We start from the raw sequence: 22,692 nt of genomic DNA on the forward strand, positions 1-22,692 counted from the left end.
CACACTGAGCTATAATTCAAAGCATTGCGTGTTCAAGCGCATAATCAAAATTAATATCTTGGTGAATTACTGAAGAGGTGCTCCTTGTTGAAGGTGTAGTCTATATACAACTGAATATTAGACAGAGCCCCCATTGGCTAGATATGAAGTATGTGACATACTGTGTCTTTAAGGGGTGTATTTTGTCGTGGTTTTTTTTTGAAGTGAAGTTTTAAGGCAGAGGAGGCGAGCAGTCTATGAGAGCCATGAGAATAAACAGTTTCTGAGGCCTTGAGGTATTTTGTGAAAGTTGGAACAATAGAAGCAGCCTGAATGGGTGTAGTCAAGCTCCCACAGATGCAGGATTTTTTGTTTTAGCTTTCTGCAGTTGCTGTTGGGAAGAAATGGAAGCTGTCTTTTTTCCCTCTCTCAGTTACAGCCAAAAACTCTCATGCTGCGAGAGCTGCATGTAAAACAGTCTATTTTCTGAATTTGTCTTTTGCCAAGGATGTTTTTATGGGATGTTACTATATTGGAACAGTTAATTAACAATACGTATCTATTATTCTGTTATGTTTTCCAATTGTTATTCCAATTTCTTGTTTCTTTTGTTGTATTTTAACTATGTTGGATTAATAAAGCATGTTTTGCTTTAAATTTCAGTAGTTTGACCAATTGAATTGCATTTGAAATACAGCACCTTACGTTTACATTTAAAATAAGAAAAGTTAGGGGGTCTAGTTTATTTTTTGAACATTTTGAGGGGTTTGGTCTGTCTGAACAAATCTCCCATGGCATTCCTTGAAGAAGGACAGGATGTTTTCTCAAGTCCTGACCATCATCCCTACCTTAGCTAATACCATCAATGAAAGGAATTAGTTACTCACCTCATTTATGATTTGCAGAATGACTGCAGAGTCTGAATTTAAAAATAATGTAAAGATATGAATCACAAGTTTGTCAATGTGTTAAAACACCAGAAATGTTCAATTTCTTTAATATAACATGCTCTTTTTTACATTTTCAGCTTGGCCTGACGATTGCCATTCGTTATAGTCACAGGTAAATCCAACAAATATTTTTCAATCTCTCTTTACAAGGGAAAAAGGCAAAAAAAAATCAGATTTCTTAACATTGTGGTTTATGTTCTGGACATGAAAAGGGGAAGTACAAGCTGTGCTTTGCTGACTCATATCTTCCACATATTAAGCTTCAGTTGTCGCTTAATATAATGGTCTTCATTTTTGTTGCAAGCAATAAATTTCCATGACAGAGCAAAGCATGTATCTATGTCTGCAAGCACAGAAACCACCATAGTTAATTTCCTGGCATCCCCAGAAACCCCCCTAACAGACAGTGTGTCGCTCCCTATGTGCCACCACCCACCCCCCACAACTCCACTTCTACCACCTACACAAAAAAGATCCACTTCCTCGTGGGTGGTTGTGTAACTTCACAAAACTGAATCTTGCAAATAACTCACAGTTGTAATTCTGTACATGAGAAAACAATGCAATTGCACTGTGAAACATATGGTGGTGTTGTGTAGAAATTTTTAAATGCAGCATTAAAAGGGAATCATGCAACTTTGAGAGAGGCAGAACCCTGAAACAGGCACCTTTTGAAAATGTCTTGTGCTTATTTTCATATTCAGGCTGAGTTGGTTTGTTTTGAGGCGCAAGTGTATTGTGATGTTGGATTATTATTGTGGTGATGAATGTCTTTATATATAAATCAGTAAATTTGGTACTAGAGAACATTACTGTGATACACAGCTGGAATTCGTAATGCACTGCATCTGAGCTTGCCAGCAGCATTTTGGTCAAATTTTTGACTGCCTAAGTGTGTTTATTTTTTAATGAATTTATTTCCTAAATGATTTTGCTGTCAACATTTGATAGGAAGGGTGAAGGGAGCAGAGCGGAGGTGACAATGTCAAGGAGTTAAAATGATCATTAGTATTCACAAGACTGGATTTTTCTTATCCTGCAACACTCTTCATAAATACAGCTTTCAATTTTTGCTCATTCTTTTATTTATATTTGTATCCTCTCTCTCTGACCTTTTCCCCTTAGTCTATGCAAATAATAATTTCTCTCATTGTTCACAATCCAATGCCCTGCATGTCTCAAGCATGTGAGAGTTGCAAATATGGTGAAGCCAGCTGTTTGATTGAGCAGACCCATTTGGACCCATCCCATCCAAATCTGACATCTATGGCAGCACAGTAGGTGTTCTGTAAGATAGTTACACGGGGTCAGTCTGGCTTTTTAGTTTTTCTCTTTCTCTGTTTATTAGATTAGATTAGATTAGACTTACAGTGTGGAAACAGGCCCTTCGGCCCAACAAGTCCACACCGACCCGCCGAAGCGCAACCCACCCATACCCGTACATTTACCCCTTACCTAACACTACGGACAATTTAGCTTCGCCAATTCACCTGACCCGCACATCTTTGGACTGTGGGAGGAAACCGGAGCACCCGGAGGAAACCCACGCAGACACGGGGAGAACGTGCAAACTCCACACAGTCAGTCGCCTGAGTCGGGAATTGAACCCGGGTCTACAGGCGCTGTGAGGCAGCAGTGCTAACCACTGTGCCACCGTGCCGCCCAATATTACTATTTCCCCTGGCTGAGATTAGCTAATGCAGCACAGACCATAAGAAATTGGAACAGGAACAGGCTGTTTGGCCTCTCAAGCCTGCTGTGACATTCTATAAGATCATGGCTGATCCAACATTCCTCATGTTCACTTGCCACTACTGATCAAGAATCTGACTATCTCAGTCTTAAATATACAGAAGAACTCTGCTCCCGCTGAGAGGACATTGAGAAGTAACTGGGGTTACTGGACCCAGCAAAAGCTATTCACCTTGACAACATCCTGTCTATAGTACTGAAGGCCCATTCATCTGAACTATCTCCCCAAACTTTTAACAACTTATGGTACTGGCATCTACTTGACCATGCTGAAGATCATTCTACCTATGACCAAGTAAAGATAATTTTGCCACGGCCAATTAAAATCCTATTAATGGATCCATTAAGGATGTAACTTAAGAAAATCGAGGTGAGTGGTATTCTAAGATAAACACTCCTGTGGCTGGGGCTGTAACTGACAAAACTAAAAGGGGGCAGTGGGCAGACTTATCACTGGATGTTACTGCAAGTGTTTTTAAGGACGTGTCCTCAGCTTGTACCTTGGTATTGCCACCTACAATTTATTATTAAAAAGTGAATAAGGGAGAACTTGGCCTTCTCACTATAATCTTCAACGCACTACCTTCAGTATCTGATTAAATTGGGACACAACACATTTTATTGTTAATTCTCTACTGGATCAGGCTTGTTGGCTTCCTTGTTTATGCCTTGCTTCAAACTGTGTCTATTGCCACTGAGTCCCCTGCTGATGACTGTCCCGGAATAGTAACCCCAATTGCCCTCTGTCTGTCTCTCTCTCTCCTGACACATCATGCAGCTTTCTGGAGATTAACTTCTCGATCTCTTCCTGTACATTCCACCTCATTTTTCTCTGAAGGGCAACCAAACTTTGCCAAACTTTGTGCCATGTCCAGTAGCCAAGTTGCAAGGTGGTTATCATCTTTATGATTCATGTCAGCCTCCTATTTACGTCACAAGAAACCTGTACTCTATTGAACTACAGTTTGATTCTACGTAAGTGCCTTTAATGTTGAGGAAATCCCAAAATGCTTCATAGAGGTGTAATCAGGTAAAAATAGATTCAGAGATAGTGGGAGGCATGACTAACAACTTAGCCTAACTTTCAACTCTCATCATTGTCACTAACTTTGTGCTCACCTCTTGGTGAACTCCTTGTGGAAATCCATTCAGTGGATATACAATGATCTTGCACAATTTCATTGTGCTTTTCACCTTTGCAAAATATGACGGCCATCTTCATATATCTCTTGCAAACTATACATCCTTAACATTTGCTTCATTTTCAAAAACCTTATACCCCTATTATCAGGATAGAATTGCTGGCTTAAACAGGCAGCAAGTGCGAGATGCCTGTCTTATCTTGTATGTTGGTGTTTGTTTTTATTATGTTTGGATATGGAAGTATATTGACAGAAATTACTCAATCTGAATCACCTTTGGGCTCGCTTCAGATAATGGTGAAGTTTAAACCTGTTAATCACTTTGGTAAATAGTGTAGTGTGAGAAGACCTGACTGAAGTAGAACAGTGCATTTTAGACTGCTTTCTGTGGAAAATACTTCATGTGGCGATACACTGCATAATCCACCTACAGCTTTGTTGCTCGTGGGTTTTGAGGTAATTCCCTCATAAAATATTTTCCGTGTTCAACAACCTATTTTTTTTTGTACAGCCTGTGTACATTTTGGGTGCACATTAGTCAAGAGTATCTTATTCTGTTGTGTCCTTGGCTTGTGTTCCATGACCATTTTGTAAAAAGATGAACAATTCCATTTGATTAATAGAAGATCCAGACTAACTAGGTGCATTGATCTTTGCGTAAGAACTTATTGCTGATATATATATGTGTGAGAATTTATTGCAGACCTTGTTGTTGTTCCTCACTTTATGATCTGAAAGTTTCCAGTTATCCTCATCACTTTACAAGAACAAAATGATCCCGCACATTGATGTTAATGTGCTGTTAATCTTTAACAAGGTTAAAGAGTTATTTGTGAGAGAGGATACAGATCGAGGTACTTTTGACAATTTTAACTTTTAATTTCCTTTTTTTTTCTGGGCTCCAGATATGTATTTGTGCTTCTTTTCTGAAATGACCTTTGGATTAGACCATCAGGGGCTAAATATAAGTTTTTCTATTTCTGTTTCTTATGCATGCAAGTTTCATCACTTTTATTGTGAATGCAAGTGTTATCTCCTAACAAGCAGTGAAATCTTTACTAAGCAGCTGCCACAAAGTGACAAGCAAACCTTGGACTAGGTGGTCAGGCCTAGCTGAGGAATTATACTTCTACCTCTGAGACAGAGGTCATAGGTTTGACACCACTGCAGACATTGGGAACTTCATTTAGGTTAGTGTCTTTGGATGCATTTCCTCAACTACAGGAAGTAGGCTGTTCAGCAAAACACACATAAGGATGTATGTGGGAGATACCGACTGATTTCTACAGCATGATTTATCTCCCTTTTTGAAGATGGTTGTCACAGTCCTAAGGTCCAGTGTGGGACTTTTTTCTTCCTCCTCTGTAGGTTGAATGCGTGGAAGCTTCAGGTTCCATTTCTGAGGAATTCAACTGGAATGTTGTCAGGGTCTCATTGCCTTATTGTTTTTCATCCGTTTAATTACTTGTTGCAGCCCTCGAATTGATGGTAGTTCACGCACAGATTTTATCACAGGCTGCTGTGAGGTGACCTTAAGCCTATTAGCTGTCACAATGGTTGAGGAATTGTTTGAAATGTTCTAATCAATGTGGACAGGTGGTATTGTAATTCATATAAAGAGAAACCCCTAACCTATGAGTAAAGGGATGTTGTTCATTTGATGTAGATGTCGGATTTCTGGAGTTTTCTCTTCCTACCTTTGTATTTGCACAAGTGCCTTGAGCTCGGAGGTCACGTAATTCAGTATTGGTTTCATTGACTCGATCCAGGTAATGAAGATGCTTGAACACAATCCTGTAGGCACAGACATCTAGTACAATGGAATTCATTTGACCCCACTGTTCTGGAATTGATCTAGATGTGTGAAGATTTTCCAGTGAGTTGCATTTTGAAGTCCTGGTTTCAATCACTCACCACTAGGACTCAGACAATGATTATTTTCTTCTGGAACTTCGAAGCGTTGCAATGTCTTTGTGTTAGATGGATGATCATCACCAATCAAGCGAGTTTATGATCTGTCCAGTAGACATGAATCTCTACATTAATTGCACAATAAAGACAACACTTGGATCTTTGACCTAATGAACAAGGACATAACCAATGACATATCAATGTTTTGATCTATGATGCCGCCAAGTGGTTTTGTGTTCGTCCTTTAAGTTTTGTGATAACACACTTTCCCAGCAGAAAGACACAATTTTCATTGGCTTTTCCCACTCTGTTTTTATCAGCGGCCCCTCACCAGACATCAGATTAACTGTCAACCTTGATACTAAATGTCTCCCAGAAGAATGATTTTTCTTGTTTGGGATGGGCATAAGAGCTTCTTCAAAGTAAGATTAAGACTTCTTCTTTTCAACTTCATCAGACTCCAGGGTTGAGGCACAAATACTAATAATGGGTAGCATATTGGTTCAGGCTGAGTTGTAGGTGAAATCTCATTTATACATTAAGGGTTTCTGGCATTTCATTCAAGATCCCACTCTTCATTTGAGGCAGTATGGTGGCTCAGGGGCATCACGGTGGCTCAGTGGTTAGCACTGCTACTTCACAGCGCCAGAGACCCAGGCTCGATTCCAGCCTCAGGTGTGTCTATGTGGAGTTTGCACTTTCCTCCCCCTGTCTGCGTGGATTTCCTCCAGGAGATCCGGTTTCCTCCCACGGTCCAAAGATGTGCAGGTGAGGTGAATTGGCCTTGCCAAATTGCCCTTGGTGATAGGTGCATTAGTCAGGGGTAGATATAGAGTGATGCTGGAAAATGTTGGCTCATGTTATGCTGATGACTACATAGTCATGCCATATAAGTGCCATTCAGGACACCTTCCTTCAACTTTTTCAATTTTGGACGCAATAAGGTTGACTCCTGATGAAGGGCTTTTGCCTGAAATGTCAATTTTCCTCCTCCTTGGATGCTGCCTGATCTGCTGTGCTTTTCCAGCACCACTCTAATCTAGACTCTGATTTCCAGCATCTGCAGTACCCACTTCTGCCCAGGAATAAATATAGGGGAATGGGTCTGGATGGGTTACTCTTTGGAGGGTTGGTGTGGACTTGTTGGACTGAAGAATCTGTTTCCATACTGTAGGGAGTCTAATCTAATCTAAAAAGAGGCCAAATCGCCTTTTTCCACACAGTAAGGATTCTATGATTCTAACCTGGTCAGTCTTCCACAGAGTATGGCAGTGAGTGTTTGAACTGTGATCACCTTTGTTGTCAACAAAAGTCCACATGCACAGAACAATCTTCATTATGCTTATGTATGCTGTCACATCAGGATTGTATCAATGACACAGCAATAATGCCTCTGTTACCACATCTGGATTCAGTGGGGTGACATCAATCAAATGCTGATGGCCTTTTTTTTTGAAGCCCCCACCAAGGTCCTGTTTTCCTATGCAGCAAACTTGGGGTGACAGAGAAGAGTTTCAAAGACAAATTGAAAGCTCTCCTAGAATTGTGGAATATTAACATTAATGGTTGGGAGGAGCTTATTACCAATCATGCGCAATGATGACAACTTGTCCTTCAAGTGCATTGCACTTTTGAGTCTCAACATGAGGCAGAGTAATAGCCAGAATAAAAGAGGAAGCAAATTATGCGCCGTACTTTCCACTAACTCATAGGGCATCCTGAACCATGTGCTCAAAAAGAGTCTGCCTCATGCATGAAGATCCATGGCAGAAACTCAAGATCCTCAATAGACATAGCCCTCGAATTGAGGAACAGACAACAGGCGGGTGACACAGCAGTACGGATGGAACACAGCGATGATACAATGGACAAGTTAACTTCTTATCTTTCATGTGGATATGAAAGATTTCATATTATCCAGTGAATTGATGTTCTGGCCAATATTTATTGTTCAGCCATTAAAGGTAAAACTGATGAACTAGATATTTTTCTCATTGTGACCTGCGGCTTTCCCAAGTATAAACTAACTCACCTTTTACTGCAGTCAAGCACGTCCCAGGTACTTCTTTTAATGGTGTGAAGTGTTTGATCCAGAAAGGGTCAATTCATATTCTATTTGGATTTAATTTAGTTTATTGTCATGTGTACCGAGGCACAGTGACGAGCTTTGATTTGCGAACAATACAGGCAGATCACAGAGTTAGATAGAATGAGTAAGCAAATAACAGGTAAACAGAGGCAAAAACAGCAATGAATGTTAAGAGTTTGAGAGTCCATTCAGTATTCTAACAACAGTAGGGTAGAAACTGTTTCGAAACTGGCTGGTGCATGTGTTCAGGCTTCTGTACCTTCTCCCCGATGGTAGAGGTTGTACAAGAACATTGCCAGGTTGGCTTGGATCTTTGAGAATGTTGACAGCCTTTCCTTGACAGAGGGCCTGGTAGATGGATTCTACAGATGGAGGGTTGGCCTTTGTCAATGTCTGGGCTGAGTTCACCACTCTCTGTAACCGTCTCCAATCCTGAATGGTACAGTTCCCATACCAGGTAGTGATACATCAAGACAGAATGCTCTTGATGACGCACCTATAAAAGTTGGCAAGGGTATTTGCCATCATGCCAAATTTCCTCAGCTGCCTGAGGAAGACGAGACGTTGTTGGACCTTTTGTAACCAGTATGATCACATGAAGAGTCCAAGAAAGCTTCTTGTTGATGACCACTCCCGGGAGCTTGACACTCTCCACTCATTCCACCCCTGTGCTGTTAATGTGTATATTTCCCTCCCCTCCCCTATCAGCGTTCCGCAAGGACCACTCCCTTCGTGACTCCCTCGTCAGATCCACACCCCCCACCAACCCAACCTCCACCCCCGGCACCTTCCCCTGCAACCGCAGGAAATGTAAAACTTGCGCCCACACCTCCACACTCACTTCCCTCCAAGGCCCCAAGGGATCCTTCCATATCCGCCACAAGTTCACCTGTACCTCCACACACATCATCTATTGCATCCGCTGCACCCGATGTGGCCTCCTCTATATTGGGAAGACGGGCTGCTTACTTGCTGAACGCTTCAGAGAACACCTCCGGGCCGCCCGAACCAACCAACCCAATCACCCCGTGGCTCAATACTTTAACTCTCCCTCCCACTCCACCGAGGACATGCAGGTCCTTGGACTCCTCCACCGGCAGAACACAACTACACGACGGCTGGAGGAGGAGCGCCTCATCTTCCGCCTAGGAACCCTCCAACCACAAGGTACGAATTCAGATTTCTCCAGTTTCCTCATCTCCCCTCCCCCCACCTTGTCTCAGTCGGTTTCCTCTAACTCAGCACCGCCCTCCTAATCTGCAATCCTCTTCCTGACCTCTCCGCCCCCACCCCACTCCGGCCTATCACCCTCACCTTGACCTCCTTCCACCTATCCCACCTCCATCGCCCCTCCCCCTAGTCCCTCCTCCCTACCTTTTATCTTAGCCTGCTTGGCTCTCTCTCTCTTATTCCTGATGAAGGGCTTATGCTCGAAACGTCGAATTCTCTATTCCTGAGATGCTGCCTGGCCTGCTGTGCTTTGACCAGCAACACATTTGCAAATGTGTAGGGGGACATGAGTAACATCCCGCTGAAAGTCAATAATGACTTCCTTGGTTTTGCCAGCATTGAGAGCTAAGTTGTTCTCAGTGCACCATTTTCCAGGTCTTCCACCTCCCATCTATAGTCTGTTTCATTGCCATCTGAGATTTGACTGACTATGGTGGTGTTATCAGCAAACTGGTAAATGGCATTAGTCTGGTATTTGGCAACGCAGTCTTGGGTATACAGTGAGAACAGTAGGGGCTGAGTTCACACTTCTGGGGGAGTCCAGTGTTGAGTGTTAGTGAGGATGAAATATTGTCCTCCCTCTTAACTGATTATAGCCTGAGTCAGGAAACTGAGGATTCAGTTGCAGAGAGTGGGGCTTAGTCCAAGATCACTAAGTTTAGTAATCCATCTCAAAGCGATAATAGTGTTGAAGGCTAAACTGTAGTCAATGAGTAGGATTCTTACATAGCTGTCCTTGTTGTCAAAATGTTCTAGGAGTGAAGGGTAAGTGATATGGCACCTGATGTGGATCAGTTGGTCCGATAGGCAAATTGGAGTGGGTCAAGAGTAGTGGGGAGGCTGGAGTTGATTAATGTCATGACCAACCTTTTAAAGCACTTCATGACTACTGAAGTTAGGGCCACTAGGTGGTACTCATTAAGACATGCTGCATGAGCCTTCTTAGGCACAGGGATGATGTTGACCCTCTTGAAACAGCCAGGGACAGTGGCCTGCTGCAGGGAGAGGTTGAAGATGTCCAAGAAAACCTCTGCCAGTTGAGCTGTGCATGCTCTGAGTGCACGGCCTGGTACTCTGTCTGGTCCCATCACTTTCCTTGGATTCACATGAAGGAAACTGTTGTGACCTTGTAAGCTGTTATGGAAGCAGCATTAGCTGAGGCTCCCTGGCTAAATACCTACTTACAAATGAAAATTTTCATTAAATACCTGTTGTGCATAAATAGCTCTTCAAGCGGTTTGCAATATTGTAATTACTTTCTGGTTGTCCATTACATTTAATATGAATGCATATAATATAGAAGTGTAAATCATGCAAGTGCAGCTGATTACTAAACTTATCAGGCTTCAGCGTCTGATTGATCTTTTTTGTGTGGGGACCCAGTGTGTTGAAATACATCAAAATTGCATTATGATGCTTGCAAATAAGTGTTCTTGGGCCCCTTTCTGTGCCACATGAATGCTGTAAGGGTTATAGAGTTGTAGAGTCATACAGCATGGAAACAGACCACTCAATCCAACTTGACCATGCCGACTAAGGTTCTCAAAGTAACCGGTCCCATTTGCCTGTGTTTAGCCCGTATCCCTCTACCCCTGCTTATTCATGTACCTGTCCAAATGTCTTTTAAATGTTGTAACTCTACCTGCATCTACCACTTTCTCTGACTGATCATTCCACATGCGAATCACCCTCTGTGTGAAAATGCTGCACCTCAAGATCTTTTTAATGCCTTCTCCTCTTGCATTAAATATACACCCTGTGGTGTTAATTCGTCAATCCTAGGGAAAGGCCTTTACTATGCCCCCATGATTTTATAAACCTCTATAAGGTCACCTCTCAACCTCCCAGACTCCAGTAAAATAATTCTCAGCTTATTCATCCTCTCCTTTTAGCTCTAATCTTCCAGTCCCAGTAACACCCTTGTAGATCTTTTCTGCACCCTTTCCTTCCTATAACAAGGCAACTTGACACAGTATTCCAAAAGTGGCCTCACCAACATCCTGTACAACCATAACATCATGTCCATTTTTGATTATTTAAAAAGTAAAATGCTGTGGATGTTTGGAGATTTGAAATAAAAACAGGAAGAGCAAGAAACTCATCAGGTCTGCCAAGATTTGTGGAGGGAGAAACAGTTTATGTTTTGAGTTCATTGGCTTTTCTTCAGTTACAAATAAGACTCATGTTGGTCTTGAAACAACTCTGTTTCTCTTTGCACTGATCCTGTCCTGATTAGTTTTTCAAAATGTTTCACAATCATTCCTTTTGTTGGTCAGGTTTGGAGGCCTGTGACCAGTGGTGTTCCACAGGGATTGGTTCTGGGTCCTCTTTTGTTTGTCATCTATATTAATAGTCATGGAGATAGACAGCATGGAAACAGACCCTTCGATCCAACCCGTCCATGCCGACCAGATATCCCAACCCAATCTAGTCCCACCTGCCAGCACCCAGCCCATATCCCTCCAAAACCTTCCTATTCATATACCCATCCAAATGCCTCTTAAATGTTACAATTGTACCAGCCTCCACCACTTCCTCTGCAAGTATACATACCACCCTCTGCGTGGAAAAGTTACCCCTTAGGTCTCTTTTATATCTTTCCCCTCTCACCCTAAACCTATGCGCTCTAGTTCTGGACTCCCTGACCCCAGGAAAAAGACTTTATCTATTTATCCTATCCATGCCACTCACAATTTTGTAAACCTCTATAAGGTCACGCTATAGGGAAAACAGCTCCAGCCTGTTCAGCCTTTCCCTGTAGTGCAGATCCTCCAACCCTGGCAACATCCTTGTAAATCTTTTCTGAACCCTTTCAAGTTTTACAACATCTTTCCAATAGGAAAGAGACCAGAATTGCACGCAATATTCCAACAGTAGCCTAACCAATGTCCTATACAGCCACAACATGACCTCCCAACTCCTGTACTCAATACTCTGACCAATAAAGGAAAGCATACCAAATGCTTTCTTCACTATCCTATCTACCTGCGACTCCACTTTCAAGGAGCTGTGAACCTGCACTCCAAGGTCTCTTTGTTTAGCAACACTCCCTCGGACCTTACCATTAAGTGTATAAGTCCAGCTAAGATTTGCTTTCCCAAAATGCAGCACCTCACATTTATCTGAATTAAACTCCATCTGCCACTTCTCAGCCCATTGGCCCATCTGGCCTAGATCATGTTGTAATCTGAGGTAACCCTCTTCGTTGTCCACTACACCTCCAATTTTGGTGTCATCTGCAAACTTACTAACTGTACCTCTTATGCTTGCATCCAAATCATTTATGTAAATGACAAAATGTAGAGGGCCCAACACCGATCCTTGTGGCACTCCACTGGTCACAGGCCTCCAGTCTGAAAAACAACCCTCCACCACCACCCTCTGTCTTCTACCTTTCAGCCAGTTCTGTATCCAAATGGCTAGTTCTCCCTGTATTCCATGACATCTAACCTTGCTCACCAGTCTCCCATGGGGAACCTTGTCGAATGCCTTACTGAAGTCCATATAGATCACATCTACTGCTCTGCCCTTTCAATCCTCTTTGTTAATTCTTCAAAAAACTCAATCAAGTTTGTGAGACATGATTTTCCATGCACAAAGCCATGTTGACTATCCCAAATCAGTCCTTGCCTTTCCAAATACATGTACATCCTGTCCCTCAGGATTCCCTCCAACAACTTGCCCACCACCGAGATCGGGCTCACCGGTCTATAGTTCCCTGGCTTGTCTTTACTGCCCTTCTTAAACAGTAGCACCACATTTGCCAACCTCCAGTCTTCTGGCACCTCACCTATGACTATCGATGATGCACATATTGAGCAAGAGGCCCAGCAATCACTTCTCTAGCTTCCCACAGAGTTTTCGGGTACACCTGATCAGGTCCTGGGGATTTATCCACTTTTAACCATTTCAAGACATCCAGCACTTCTTCCTCTGTAATCTGGACATTTTGCAAGATGTCACCATCTATTTCCCTACAGTCTATATCTTCCATATCCTTTTCCACAGTAAATACTGATGCAAAATATTCATTTATTATCTCCCCCATTTTCTGTGGCTCCACACAAAGGCCACATTGCTGATCTTTGAGGGGCCCTATTCTCTAGGAGAAAGTAAGGATGCTGGAGATCCGAGCTGAAAATGTGTTGCTGGAAAAGCGCATCTGGACAGGCAGCATCCAAGGAGCAGGAGAATCGACATTTTGGGCATGAGCCCTTCCTGAAGAAGGGCTCATGCCCAAAACGTCGATTCTCCTGCTCTTTGGATGCTGCCTGACCTGCTGTGCTTTTCCAGCAACACCATTTCAGTAGGGGCCCTATTCTCTCCCTAGTTACCCTTTTGTCCTTAATATATTTGTAAAAACCCTTTGGATCCTCCTTAATTCTGTTTGCCAAAGCTATCTCATGTCCCTGTTTTGCCCTCCTGATTTCCCTCTTAAGAATACTCCTACTTTCTTTATACTCTTCTAAGGATTCACTCGATCTATCCTGTCTATACCTGACATATGCTTCCTTCTTTTTCTTAACCAAACCCTCAATTTCTTTAGTCATCCAGCATTCCCTATACCCACCAGCCTTCCCTTTCACCCTGAGAGGAATATACTTTCTTTGAATTCTTGTTATCTCATTTTTGAAGGCTTCCCATTTTCCAGCCGTCCCTTTAACTGCGAACATCTGCTTCCAATCAGCTTTCGAAAGTACTTGCCTAATACTGTCAAAATTGGTCTTTCTCCAATTTAGAACTTCAACTTTTAGATCCGGTCTATCCTTTTCCATCGCTATTTTAAAACGAATAGAATTATGGTCGCTCGCCCCAAAGTGCTCTCCCCGACACCTCAGTCACCAGCCCTGCCTTATTTCCCAAGAATAGGTCAAGTTTTGCACCTTCTCTAGGAAGTGCATCCACATACTGAATCAGAAAATTGTCTTGTACACTCTTAAGAAATTCCTCTCCATCTAAACCTTTAACACTATGGCAGTCCCAGTCGATGTTTGGAAAGTTAAAATCCCCTACCATAACTACCCTATTATTCTTACAGATAGCTGAGATCTCTTTACAAGTTTGTTTCTCAATTTCCCTCTGACTATTGGGGTGTCTATCATACTATCCCAAACAGGTCCCATACTATCCCTTTCTTATTTCTCAGTTCCATCCAAATAACATCCCTGGATGTATTTCCGGAAATATCTTCCCTCAGCACAGCTGTAATGCTATCCCTTATCAAAAATGCCACTCCCCCTCCTCTCTTGCCTCCCTTTCTATCCTTCCTGTAGCATTTGTATCCTGGAACATTAAGCTGCCAGTCCTGCCCATCCCTAAGCCATGTTTCCGTAATTGCTATGATATCCCAGTTCCATGTTCCTCACCCTGCCCTGAGCTCATCTGCCTTCCCTGTTAGGGCCCTTGCATTGCAATAAATGCAGTTTAATTTATTAGTCCTACCTTGTCCCTGCCTGAATAAAAGCAAATTAGTGCGAATGCTGGCATCTGAAACCAAAAGAGAAAATGCTGGAAAATCTCAGCAGGTCTGGCAGCATCTGTAAGGAGAGAAAAGAGCTGACGTTTCGAGTCTAACTGACCCTTTGTCAAAGCCCTTTGACAAAGGGTCAGTTAGACTCGAAATATCAGCTCTTTTCTCTCCTTACAGATGCTGCCAGACCTGCTGAGATTTTCCAGCCTTTTCTGTTTGGGTTCTTGTCCCTGCCTGCCCTGACTGTTTGACTGACTTCTTTTCTCAACTGTACCAGTCTGAGATCGATCTCTTTCCTCACTATCTCCCTGGGTCCCACCTTCCCACCTTACTATTTAAATCCTCCCAAGCAGTTCTAGCAAGTTCCCCTGCCAGTATATTAGTCCTCTTCCAATGATTTGGATGAAAGTATAGAAGGCATGGTTAGCAAGTTTGCATTTAACCCCAAATTTGGTGACATAGTAGACAGTGAAGAAGGCTTGCTGAGATTACGAGATCTCGATGAAATGGGTCAATGGGGTGAAAAATGGCACGTGGAGTTCAATCTGAATAAATGCGAAATATTTCATTTTGCTACAACAAACAAGCATTGGGCTTATACAATTAATGGTAGAGCCTTGGGCAGAGTTGTAGAATAGAGGGACATAAGTGTTCAGGTATATAGGTCTTTGAAGTTTGTGTCTCATATGGACAGGGTGGTTAAAAAGGCTTTTGGCATGCTTGCCCTCATTGCTCAGTCATTTGAATATAAGAGTTGGGAAGTTGTGTTGAGGATGTGCAGGACATTGGTGAGGTCTCTTTTGGAATATTGTGCCAGTCTCCCAGCTGTGGGAAGGATAAGTTGGAGAGGGTTCAGTCGAGATTTACCAGGATGTTGTTGGGTATGGATGGTTTGAGTTATGAAGTAAGGCTGGATTGGCTGGGGCTTCCTTCACTGGGAGTGTAGGAGGTTGAGAGGCAAGTTTATAGCAATTTACAAAATAATGAGGATAATAGATAGAGTTAATGGTAGTCGTCATTTCCCCCGGATGTGGAATTTCAGGACTAGGGTGAGGGGCACGTTTTTAAGGTGAGAAGACAGAGATTTTAAAAAGGCATGAGGGGCAAATCATTTACACAGAGGGCGGTCCATGTGTGGAATTAACTTCCTGACGAAATAGTGGTTGTGAGTACAATTACAATGTTTAAAAGACATTTAGGTAAGTACATTAATAGGAAAGGTTTGGAGGGATAGGAGCTAGGACTAGGCAGGAGTTTAGTTTGGGATTATGGTCGAAATGGACTGGTTGGACAGAAAGGTCTGTTTGCGTGCTGTCTGAATCTGTTACTCTTTGACATTCCACACAAAGCAACTTTCACCTGGAAGATCTGCAAAAGTAGACAACCTCCCAACATATTCTCACTCTGGTAATTTTCTAATAGTATTACTAAACTCTCCCCATGATTTATTGCTGGAAATGTAAGAGGAGTCATTCAGATCAAATGAGCATATCTAAAATATCAGGAGAAGGGTTTTAGGGAACATTTATGCTCCTGTCGAACAGTCTACCCAGTCCGATTGTTTAGAACACAGGAGAGTCACTGAACAAATAAATGGAATTACGTGCTCTTTAAAAAAAACTGTCATCAGAAAATCCTCTCCTACATTTTGTTTATAGAAATTTAGGTATAGAGTTAAGCAGGTTTTTGTGAACCTGAGTTACCTGGACTTGTATGTTGGATTTGGAAAATGTATGACTTACCTGGTAGAACACACAACAATTTCTTCAAGTTCCTTCTGTCTCTTGAGCATCACTGATGTATGACCATTGTCACATTTGTCTCTCCTTCCTGTAATCTGCTTTTGTTTGATCATGTATCTTCAAAAGTAACTGACTTCATTCAGAGAAGATCCTTTGGTATAATAGCATCAACTGCCTGGGTGTTTGCCCAGTTCACATTTAGACATGGTTTGGAAATTGTGAAATATTGTCACTTAAATTTTGCTGTCAGGTCTAAATTCCATTTCCCCCTTAGAATGTTATCCCTCTGTCCCACCTGATCATCCCTCCCAGTCATCCTTCCTTGGTACCCACTAAGTTTATCCACTGAACATTTGAGCCATTCATATAAGAAATGCAGTGAGATCAACCCACTTTTTGAATTTTGTAACTAATCTCTGGAGGGATGGCCACAGATACACTACAGTTTATCTACATGCTACTGAAGTAGATAGACTGATCAACCATAACCACTACTCCCCGTCAGTGGCCTGCTGTCTTTTGCTGGAGATGCATGTGGATGCTTCTCAAGTGAGGACAGAATGTATTTGGATGCCTACCAGTGCGTTTCACCAATGCCACTTGCGGGAAATTTGAAGGGCAGTCTCTGTGCATGTTGCTCATTCCCAATAAAAGGATAAATGCCTTCAGAAATGGAGAAGTGAGAAGGCTGGAGAGGAAAACAAAACATTTTTTAAGTTTTGTCAGATGAGCTTGTACCATCATTGGATAGTGTGCATATAAATCTTTTAGAAAGCTAAGTGTTCATGTAGTTAATTTAAGTACATGTTTATTTAAATATGTCTAAAGGTGGTGCACTCCAAACAGAAAACCCCCAATTAACTAAGAACATTTAGTTTCCACTTGGGTATTATGTGGGTGGTGTGACAAACAAAAGCTGAGGCAAGCTTTGATGTAGACTATAAGCTTTAGCACCTTCCTCCTGTTGCTGGGGAATTTTTTTTTCTTCCATTGACAACTTATTTCCTCCCCAGTTTTACATTTTCCCTAACTATATCTGATGCTTCTTAGGGTTCTTGCTATTTATACTTTTAGTTTCTATGTTTCTTTCAAAATCAAAACTGCATATATTTGGTTTATATTCTAAACCTTTCAGAAAACTTTACTCTCATAAATTACCTGTATTGGATTATAACATTTATTCAAAACTGGAATGGGGGGGTGAGGCGTAGGAATGGGTTTCTGTTTCCATTTTTCTTTGTGTCAAGTTTATTGTCTTTATTTTTTGCTTACAAGCTTCTTTAGAACTTCATTTGAACAACATTTTTAAGCTGTTTAAGTCAGTTGTTGGGAGAACAAGTCGTCTTTTTACTGTCGTTGTGTTTAAATTGGTCTTTGTGCCAAACAAGACACAGAAAGTAGAGGCATCTGAAGGTATTTTTACCTGTGTTGCTGAACTTTCAGTACTCAATTCCATTTATGTATTAATGAAAGCCATGATTTTAGCTTTAGTTATTTGACAGACATTGAAATTCACTAACTTCTTTATTGCATGGAAAGGTATGTATTTATCACCTTGCCTCAAATAGGTGGAGCCCACAAGTGCGTGTACAAACTAATGTACACACGTGCATGCAGTGTTTCATTTAAACTGGATTTTATTGAGCAGAGATTTGAATATAGGAAGTACCAAGCCATGAAATTATTGACTTCAAAACCAGAAGTGTGTGAGATCATACTCCCAAGTGGCACACTGTGTCAAGAAGGGCAGGCAGAAGCCATCCCTCTCTGGAGCTGCTGTTGGACTGCCACCTCACACTTGGCCTGGAATACTCAAGTGGTGATTGAAAACTCTTAGTTTTTGGTATTTCTGGTCTTTGCATTTTGCATAACATTGCTTCATTTTCCTTCTTCTGCTTGATTTTTTTTTTGTTTTGTGTGGGGCTGTTCATTTATCCATTCGGTCGGTTGGAGTTGGAGCTGAAACTCCATGCCTTCAATCCATAGACTTGCTGTTCAATAAGAGTTAATTCTGTTCGCCCTGTGTTCAGTGAATAGTGAAAATTTAGTTTAGTCTGGGTTCGAGCTCACATTTGTTGATTGTCCAGTAACCAACAGGTGTCTCTTCACATGTACAGGGTGAAGAGTTAATTGGGGTCTCAGTGGACAAAGTAGGGTCCAAGTTGATCCATGTTGCCATGAAAGATTGGAACTGAGTCAACTCTTTGTGGCAAGTCTGGTAGTACAGTACATGGGATATGCAAGTTGATAGTACTTCATGTAAATGATTGAAAACAAATCTTCTGATTATTGGGACATGGGCGTTCAACCCCAAATAACTGCAGGTCACAATCCTCATAGAGATAGTGGTGATAGCTGGATACGCAGCGAGAAGCTCTAACCCAGCAGTGCTGGGAATTTTCAGTGGTTTTAACAACTCAAACCCCAGCAGAAGGGGAGATGATAACCTACTGGTATTAACTGTTAATCCAGAGACCCACTTAATGTTCCGGGGACCCAGGTTCGAGTTGTACCATGACAGATGAAAACCTTGAATTAAAAGTCTAATGATGACTGTGAATCCTTTGCCGATTGTTGGGGAAAAAAAAATCTGGTTCACTAATGTCCTTTATGGGAGGAAACTGATGTCCTTACCTGGTCTGGCCTACATGTCATTTCAGACCCATAGCAATGTGATTGTCTGACTATTAACTGCCCTCTGGGCAAGTAGGGATGGGTAATAAATGCTGGCCTAGCCAGTGACTCCCACATCCCATGAATGAAAATTTTAAAAATCCGTACACAGCTAGGGGCATTCATGAGCCTTGACTGTTGAAAGTTCAGTGGACTGTGGAAGCAGGGTGTGCCTCCAGGATAGAAACCAAGTGCACCCTCTCAGACAAATATTTGTTTGGGAACACTTGAGCAAGGTGGTGGGTGTGTCAAGAAGAAACCTAACGTGCAGGACTTCATATTGTTGACTGATTAGGTATAAAAACTTATCAACAGTCAGGTTCATTGTTAAAGTATCATTGTTTGATGAACTCTCCACTCTGAGAATATACCATTCAGGGCATGCCTCATTCCAAGAGGTTGTTACATTTATCTTTTCTAAAATATTTGTCACATGCAATTAGATTACTTACAGTGTGGAGACAGGCCCTTCGGCCCAACAAGTCCATCCTGACCCTCCGAAGTGCAACCCACCCAGACCCATTCCCTTACATTTACCCCTTCACCTAACACTATGGGAAGTTTAGCATGGCCAATTCACCTAACCTGCACATTTTTGGACTGTGGGAGGAAACCGGAGCACCCGGAGGAATCCCATGCAGACATGGGGAGAATGTGCAAACCCCACACAGGCAGTTGCCTGAGGCAGGAATTGAACCCGGGTCTCTGGCGCTGTGAAGTAGCAGTGCTAACCAATATGCCACCATGCTGGCCACTCGGCTCGGCCATTTTTAAGGTCTCCAAGGTCACTTGGGGTGGTCCAAGGCTTACTGAAGAGGAATTGAAAGGTGATCGGCAAGGTTACCTGAATTCAGGGAGTATGAGAGAGAATAAAATAAACTCCATCTTAGGCAGTGCTGTTGCATAAGGCAACTGATGAGCTCTTTGTAGGGAACTTGGTATGAAATCTCGAGCAGTTGGATATTTCTGTGCTCTTAGAAATCAGGATGAGGTTTTAGGAATCTATTAGCAACTACATGTTGGAGCTAGCCAGTAAAATCCTGAGAGTTGTAGAAAGTCAGAGGAAGCTGGGTGCTACAAATAGTTCAGTATATCTCAATGTGGGAGTTGAAAAACCCACTAGCAGTATTTGCTTGATGCAACTGAGCAAGATTAGAGCTCAAGGGGAAAGAAAAACCACAGGGGTAATTCTAGCTTGGTAACATTAGCTGTTGGAGATGAGCCTCTGAGTACTGATTCACCATCTCCAGAGTCCAGAAGAGCATAAACCCAGAGAAGTATGGAGTCATTTTTTTTCATAAACCTTCAATGTTTACTAATGAAAAACTTATCTCTTCCTTACATTTACTCAATGCCCAGGCATCCAGTGCACTCTGGCATAGTGAATTCCAAAGATTCATAACCTGTTGAGAGGAATAGTTTATCTTCATCTGGTGATTGATCAGAATGGAAGCAGGTCTTTTGTGAGGACGTGCTGAAGTAAGGTCTTCAACAGTGAATTGTAATCTGTTGTGAAGTTTACTGAGAGTTGGTAATCCACCATGTCACTAATGTCTGGGGTGAATTACTGGGAATTTTGGTGGGATCTGACTTGTGTGGGTTGTTTGATGGCCTGTTACCCATATTTACCACATGTTAATTCTGGGTGTTAGAAAATAAGTCCTACACATTGCTTATAATGCTGTTCTGGCACCAAATAGTAAATTTCATTATTATATGTTCAAACATTGGAATATTGTGGTTTTATTTCCTTAGGAAGTCCATTGGATCTCACTTTGTCTACTGTTAACAAATGTTACAGGTTGCTACTCAGATCATAGCATATACAGTATTTAGTGGTCTGGACCAGAGTTATAATATTCAGTTGATCAATCAATCAGATTAAATATGCATAACTTTCTGCCATATCTTTGCAATAATGTAATAAAACCACATCAGTGTCCAATTCAAATTAATATTAGACAAAGAGGAATTTTAAAAGGGAGAGAACATTCATTCTTTATAAATGTTAAATTGATTGATGAATATTTTTTATCCTCATTAGACCCAGGAGGTGGAACTACTAAGAAAAAATGATAAGCCTTAATAGGTTTTCCATACATAGGTCATGCTTTTATAAGAACATAGAAGCTAGGAGCAGGAGCAGTCAATTCAGCCCCTTGAACCTGCTTCACCATTTGATATGATTGTGGCTGATCTCATCATGACCTCAACTCCACTTTGTGCCTACCCTCCATAACCCTTCAACCCATTACAAATTATACCTCGACTGTCTGAAGCTCAAGCAGGGTTGCATATCATAAGCTTATCTTGCTTTGCTGTTTAATGCAAGTATAAGATTAGCTATTCCAACTCCTGTGCCTAGATTATTTTCATCTGCCACATGCAGCCCTTACTGAATATGCTTATTAAACTTCCAGATTACAAACAAAATACTTTAAGTTTCAATTGTAATACTATGTCATCAAAACTTACGCAATTTTCATTTCTCAGTGACATTAACCATAATTGATATAACTTTGTATTTCTAAATTTGGCTGGCATATTCATAGGATGAAAATTGGGAGTCCTTTTGGTAAACCCAGGATTTCTATCTGGTCATATGACAGAGTCTCTTCAGCCAAAGGAAGGTCATTGATGAGAAGCAATGCATTTTCCTGTTCCAGACCAGCCCTAGATGAATTAGCAGCAGGTATTTGTCAGTATTAGAAATGTAGATGCCTTTAAGGGTCAAGCAGAACAGTCCAGAGCTGGTTGAAAGCATGTAATACTGCAAGGTTTGTGCAGGTTTGTAGCTCAGGTTGAGGTTTAGGGTGTAGGTTTGCTCGCTGAGCTGTAGTTGGATATCCAGACGTTTCATTACCTGGCTAGGTAACATCATCAGTGGCGACCTCCAAGTGAAGCGAAGCTGTTATCTCCTGCTTTCTATTTATATCTTTCACTCTCAAACAAAAACTAACAAACTTAAAAGACCCAGTACAACCCATGGACAAAACCAACGTCATCTACAAAATTCCATACAAGGACTGCCACAAACACTACGTAGGACAAACAGGAAGAATGTTAGCCACCAGGCTACACGAACACCAGCTAGCCACAAAAAGACACGACCCTCTCTCCCGCATAGCCCTACACACGGATGAAAAAAACCACCATTTCGACTGGGACAACACATCTATCCTGGGACAGGCTAAGCAAAGACATGCCAGAGAATTCCTAGAGGCCTGGCACTCCAACCACAACGCCATAAACAAGCACATAGATCTAGATACCATCTATCAACCCCTCAGAAAACGAACAGGAAATGACATCACCACAAACGCCAGGCGCCCCATCCAGGAGAAAGGTATAAATAGAAAGCAGGAGACAACAGCTTCGCTTCACTTGGAGGTCTCCACTGATGATGTTACCTAGCCAGGTAATGAAACGTCTGGATATCAGACCTACAGCTCAGTGAGCAAACCTACACCCTAAGCATGTAATACTCTTTGGGTAATTTGCTGGTGGGTTATTAAAAGAAAATATTGCTGGATCTTGGGATGTAGTGGCTCAGTGAGAGTGTTCCAATCTTTGAACCAGGAGTTCTGGGTTCAAGACCCACTTGCCCCACATGTGCCATAGCATGTCTGACTAGGAGAAAGTGAGGACTGCAGATGCTGGAGATCAGAGTCAAAAGATGTGGCACTGGGAAAGCACAGTGTGTCAGGCAACATCTGAGGAAGAAGAGAGTAGACATTTCAGGCATAAGCCCTTC

The 22,692-nt window shown here is 41.9% G+C and overlaps 1 protein-coding gene across 3 annotated transcripts in view; it reads left to right on the forward strand.

Moving 5' to 3' along the window:
- The window catches only part of acoxl (acyl-CoA oxidase-like), a 417,467-nt gene that overhangs the window by 85,330 nt on the left and 309,445 nt on the right, over positions 1–22,692 (forward strand). For all 3 annotated transcript variants that reach the window (XM_060848850.1, XM_060848867.1, XM_060848859.1), the window contains one exon: positions 1,007–1,041. In XM_060848850.1, coding sequence (XP_060704833.1) covers positions 1,007–1,041 — 35 coding nt within the window. The remainder of the gene's footprint in view (positions 1–1,006; positions 1,042–22,692) is intronic.

The sequence above is a fragment of the Hemiscyllium ocellatum genome, chromosome 3, assembly GCF_020745735.1.
Source record: "Hemiscyllium ocellatum isolate sHemOce1 chromosome 3, sHemOce1.pat.X.cur, whole genome shotgun sequence".
Lineage (NCBI taxonomy): Eukaryota > Metazoa > Chordata > Chondrichthyes > Orectolobiformes > Hemiscylliidae > Hemiscyllium > Hemiscyllium ocellatum.